Source organism: Xenopus laevis, chromosome 9_10S (assembly GCF_017654675.1).
Source record: "Xenopus laevis strain J_2021 chromosome 9_10S, Xenopus_laevis_v10.1, whole genome shotgun sequence".
Classification (NCBI taxonomy): Eukaryota; Metazoa; Chordata; class Amphibia; order Anura; family Pipidae; genus Xenopus; species Xenopus laevis.
In genome coordinates, this window is record NC_054388.1 from 83,883,541 (window position 1) to 83,889,540 (window position 6,000).

A 6,000-nucleotide genomic window follows, 5' to 3' on the forward strand; every position below is an offset into this window, starting at 1 on the left:
AAAAAAACTTCAAACCCCCCTACTTCGCCACCTAAAACCTACCAAACCTCAATGTTAGCCGATGGGGAAGTTCCCCATAGGCTTTCTAAGCTTTTTTTGGTCGTAGAAAAATCGTTCGATCGATGGATTAAAATCCTTCGAATCATTCGATTCGAAGGATTTAATCGTTCAATCGTTCGACCGAACTATGTAAATCTGCCCCTAAATGTTAAATTATGTGCTTGGTTTAACCAGTATGCAAAAGCAAAAAAAACAAAAAAAAAAAAAAACTGTTATGGTTTGTCAGGTAAAAGATAAGATTGGACAGAATAAAGGTGAGGTGAGTGGGGGATAAGAAAAGGACAGGTAAAGGTAGTTTTAAACTGTTGTTGATTAGGTACAAGTACGAGTAGGGGAAAATAAGTGGCAACTGGTTCATTGGATAGAAAAAAAAGAAGTCTTTAGACAAAAAAGGTGTAAAAAAGAACATATTAGACAATTTTAGACAAAAAAAAAAAGGCAAAGGCAGAAACAAACATCAACCCGTGGGAACCAGGAGTGGCAAAATTTAGAAAATCCTATGTCTACAATTTTTATCTGTGGCTTGAAATGATAAATTACCAAAAAACATGGGTGCTGTTTATTTACTTTTTTCATGTGACATTCAACCACTAGTATGATGAATAAAGCAAAAGAATGCTATAAATTAAAAATAATACATGCATATTGCTTTTCCTTTTTAGTGTATACAAGCTCTACACTTAGGGGCAGATTTATCAAAGGTCGAAATGAAAATTCAAATTTAAAAAAATCGAATTTTGAGCTAATTTTTGTGTACTTCGACTAGGGAATAGTCCAAATTCGATTCAAATTTGAAAAAAAATTCAAAAAGCTCCATTTTGAAATTTATCATGTACTGTCTCTTTAAAAATTCAACCCCGATCATTCGCCATCTAAAACCTGCTGAATTGCTGTTTTAGCCTATGGGGGACCTTCTAGAACCTATTTGGAGTCAATTGGTGGACTTTGAAAAATCAAAGGTTTTTTTGGGGAAAAACTTTGATCCGTTCGATTTGAATTCAATCGAAAACGGACCGATTCGACCAAAAAAAAACAACTTTGATTTAATTACAGTTGGTCTTTTTGAATTCAAATTTCGAAGTTTTTTAAATTCGAAATTTGACCCTTGATAAATGTGCCCCTAAGTGATAAAGTAATACAGTTCTGCAAATACAAAAGAGGGCTCATTTACATCCACTAATGCAGTGAGCAAAGAGCAATTTTGAGCCATCTCGCCATTGTTTCCCACAATGAGCATTTTTTTCCCCAGAACTCCATTGTCATTGCAGCGATGAAGGAGCCTTGGCTCTGTGCCCAAGGAAATGATTCCTAATTTGCCAAAATGAATGCAATTGTGAGTGCACTTTACCACAAATCGGGCAGAGTTGTGCCAAATATTTTTAAAGTCTTGTGTCATCTCCAATGTTCGGCGGGCAGGTGATGGGTTAACCTGCAAGCTGGCAATAGACACAGGGTGCTATGGGAACCCAAGATCTACCTCCTGGTCAAGACTTAGTGGTATTGCCAGGATTTCCCAGTGTCAATAGGTGCAGCACCTGATAAGGAATGGAAAGCAGAAAGAACTGAACAGCAATGAGCACAATCATATGAAACTTTTTATGCAGGTACTTTGATGAAAGTGTTTTTATATGCAACTCACTGCAGGGAAAACAGAAGTTGCCCAGTGCATTTGCAGTCAAAAATGCGCCCTAAAGAGTTTTATTACTACTACTACTACTACTACTACTACTACTACTACTACTACTACTACTACTACTACTACTACTACTACTACTACTACTACTACTACTACTACTACTACTACTACTACTACTACTACTACTACTACTACTACTACTATTTTGTGAACGTTTTTATTGTACTAAAATACGAAAATTGTCAGTAGTGTTTTTAGCTTACTATTTCCTAATACAGTAAACACATTCAGCATCAAAGTATTTCTTGAATTTCTTGAGAATTGTCATAGTTGTTGGAAGCCAATATAAACCTAAAGCACAAGATTTTCATATGCAGCTTAAACTGTATTGATAATTGTATATTTACATGAATTTTTTGAATTTTCATTCTTGGCAGTACAAAAACATATGTCCAGAAACCATAACTATGTTATTACCAAGTATTATTATGAACCAACAAGTTCTTTTTGGACATTTTGCTTTTATTTTTACTGATGGCACAAGGCAGAGAGGCAACAGTATTTTTCCTCTTGTTCTTATTTTGATATTCCTTTATCAGGCTCATGTCATAATCAAGACTATATATGCTTAAAAAAACATTTCTTGAGAAGTCATTCAGATGAGATGGAAAAACAAAAGAAGCTGCCGTAGTAATTCGCTATATGTCATCTTGAGTTAGAGTCTTTATATTTAAGCCAACAAGTGTATATGTTTATATTTGCATTTTTTTTTAATATAAGGAATTGTTCGTATAGGGACTAAAAGGTTTCATATATGTTTTTTGGTGAATTAAAAGTTAAAGAGACTGGGGTTGTACCTTTATGTATCTTGGAATTAATCCAGTATATGGGAGTTAGGGAGTGGAGCCTAAAGAAGAAGGTGGAGCTGGCCACATGCCAGGCCAATGATTACATAGGAAGGCGTGTACGTGTCTGTAGGCGTGTAGTGTCATGCACCCCATGACACTATATAAGAGGACTGTCACTTTAGCTTTTGCATTTGGTGTCGACTGCTTATCGCAACAACACAAACAGCAACAATGCTTCTTTCAGCTGATGACAAGAAACACATCAAGGCAATTATGCCTTCCATAGCCGCTCATGGCGACAAATTTGGTGGAGAAGCTTTGTACAGGTAAATTATGCTCTGAATTAATGTTGTCAACCAACTGCTAATATTAATAAAGATCAGTTTAGTGTTTAATAACATAGCTGAATGGGCTAAACAAGCCATTTGCTAAAAAGGTGCCTGATGGCTGATGGATAGTAAAATTACTATAATTTATCCCTTTATTCTCATTTTCTCCGCAGGATGTTCTTGGTTAACCCTAAGACCAAAACCTACTTTCCTAGTTTTGACTTCCACCACAATTCAAAACAGATCACTTCTCATGGCAAGAAAGTCGTCGATGCTCTGAATGAAGCTGCCAACCATTTGGATAACATTGCTGGAAGCATGAGCAAGCTGAGCGACCTCCATGCCTATGACCTGAGAGTGGATCCGGGCAACTTCCCAGTAAGTCCTTTGCATGCGTATTCTTCTCTATATCGCTCTGTCATTGGTATATGTATACTTTAGAAGGTAAACAGATATGCAGTATGTAGGGTCAAAGAGAACTAAATCATAAATACTAGCATTAACCTAATACATGTAAAGCCCTTAATCACATTGTGTACACAGTTTATCTCTATGTATTTAATTAAATATTAAATAGATCTTATTAAGAACTTGTATAAATAAAGATGGCTCTAAGTTCTATTCAAGTTGGTATCCTATATATTGCCAACTAAATGGCCTTTATGCTTGCTGTCATATATCCTTACTCTGATTTTCTTTCTTTCCTTTGCAGTTGCTGGCTCATAATTTGCTGGTGGTTGTTGCTATGCACTTCCCTAAGCAGTTTGATCCTGCAACCCATAAGGCCCTGGATAAGTTCCTGGCTACCGTATCTACTGTTCTGACTTCCAAATATCGTTAAGGCTCAGCAGCAACTGCAGCAGCAATTTCAACATCAAAATCAGCAAATCACATACAATCCAACTGACACAACTTGTGAAAGAATGTTCTGAAATAAACATTTTAACCTTTATCCTAAAGTTGCATTTATCTTTTTTCTTTTTATTACTGAAAGCAAATGGTTAATTAAATATATATACAGGTATGGGACCTGTTATCCAGAATGCTCGGGACCTGTGGTTTTCCGGATAACGGATCTTTCAGTAATTCGGGTCTTCATGCCTTGTCTACTAGAAATTCATTTAAACATTAAATAAACCCAATAGGCTGGGTTTGCTTCCAATAAGGATTAATTATATCTTAGTTGGGATCAAGTACAAGCTACTGTTTTATTATTACACAGAAAAAGGAAATCATTTTTAAAAAATTTGGATCCGTAATTCGGAGCTTTCTGGATATCGGGTTTCTGGATAAGGGATCCTATACCTGTGTGTGTGTGTGTATGTATATATATATATATATATATATATATATATATATATATATATATATATATATATATATATATATATATATATATATATATTCTGCTGCTAATATGACAAAGGTATTGAGAAAAATATCCACTTTTCAGTGAACAGAAAAAGAAGGTTTTCTATGTAACGTATATGAATACAAAATACCTTTGCAAGAGTTCCTAGGAGGTTCATTAGAACACACATTATGCAAAAAATAAAAAAATACAACTACATAATACACACTCACATGAGTAAACTAACAGTCTTAATGGCTATATCCAAAGTTGTTTTTTTCTTTTTTTTTTGCTTGTAAAACTCAATACTTAAATAATACTACAATATTTAATGCTAACATTATTAGGGGAAACTAAGACATGCCCATAAAGATTCTTTATTTCACAAACACCAAGAGAAACTGTTTTTTTTAACCAATATGGGTTATGTAATAAAAGCAAAGTGCACGGTTTGTTAATGGAAACCAATCAACAGGCAGAATTTAATGGACTTTGCTTAAAAGCAAACAGCTTATCAGCTGCATCTGGGCAAACTTTATGGTTTTAATTACATACTGTATGGGGAATTAAGTATTTCATTAAAAAAACCTAAGGAGTTTGAACTATTAATCATTAAACTTGGCTAAATACGGGCCATATTTATTAACATTAGCAACAAACATCACCAGGAATGTTGCCTGTAGCAACCAATCAGATTGTTGCTTTGTTTTCTCTAATTGCTGATCACTGGTAATAATGTTTGTTGGCTAATGTTAATAAATATGCCCCTTAGTGTAACTTTTTGTCAAGCAATCGGCACTGCGTTTTCCTTTTAACAAAGTGACATAGTTACTTAGTTAATTTGGGGTGAAGAAAGAAAAGTCTACCCCAGGTTACATGTTCTCCCAGTGTACATGTATCACATACATAATTAGACCTATCTATCAATACACCCATATACATGAACTTTACGTACCAATATTTGTACTAAACTAACAGTAGATCTTAAGATCACAATAGCCTTGGACATTATGCTTGTTCAAGAAATCATCCAGGCCCCTCTTAAAGGCATTAACAACCAGCATCACAAGCAGTGCATTCCAGAACCTCACGGTCTTCAGTGTAAACCACCACCATTGCTAGTTCAAAGTCTAAATGGGTGGCCTCTGGTTCATTTTCTATAGGAATAAAGATCCACAATACATATCTATAATATCCTCTGATGTTGCTCATCCAACCCTTGTATGTTGCCCCCAGTGATCTTGAAGCAGCTGCTTACTTTTGTGTTCCTGGCTTGGAGGCAAGTTTTGGCATAGAAGCAGGGCAGGCAATTACTTTTACTTAGCATTCTGCAATTCCTAGATGTCACTACACTCCTCACATTCCCCCTCTGTCTCCAACATTAAATTTTGTAGTAAGTGCATGGGTCTGGGCCCCATTTTGGTGCATAAACAAGTTTTTGGCATTATTTTGCAATATTTTAGCTTTCCTTAATAACAGTGTCCACAAAATGGCTGCTTCCTGTGATTGTGATTTACAAGACTAAAAGAAAGAAAATTGAAATCATGTATATAGTGTAAGTGAAGTTTATTTTGCTTGACTAAACATCATAAAACAGGATTTGGAATTATTTTTTAGGGTGACAAGTCTGCTTTAAATGTACAATTTGTCCATCAACTAAAAAGGTCATTTCAAGCGATATCATCTGGTTGAAGCTAGAAAAACTGTGGGTAGCTGTCTGCTTGGCCCTGCAAACAATTGGACAATGGATACATTCAGGACAGCCATCAGGGGGGG

The 6,000-nt window shown here is 35.3% G+C and overlaps 1 protein-coding gene across 1 annotated transcript; it reads left to right on the top strand.

Annotated features, from left to right (window-relative positions):
- Positions 1-2,744: 2,744 nt before the first annotated feature.
- On the top strand, positions 2,745-3,825 carry hba1.S (hemoglobin subunit alpha 1 S homeolog). Its single transcript, NM_001088024.1, has 3 exons — positions 2,745-2,870; positions 3,047-3,251; positions 3,586-3,825. The coding sequence occupies exons 1-3, from the start codon at positions 2,776-2,778 to the stop codon at positions 3,712-3,714; spliced, it is 429 nt and encodes a 142-aa protein (NP_001081493.1). The 5' UTR covers positions 2,745-2,775; the 3' UTR covers positions 3,715-3,825.
- Positions 3,826-6,000: the final 2,175 nt, after the last annotated feature.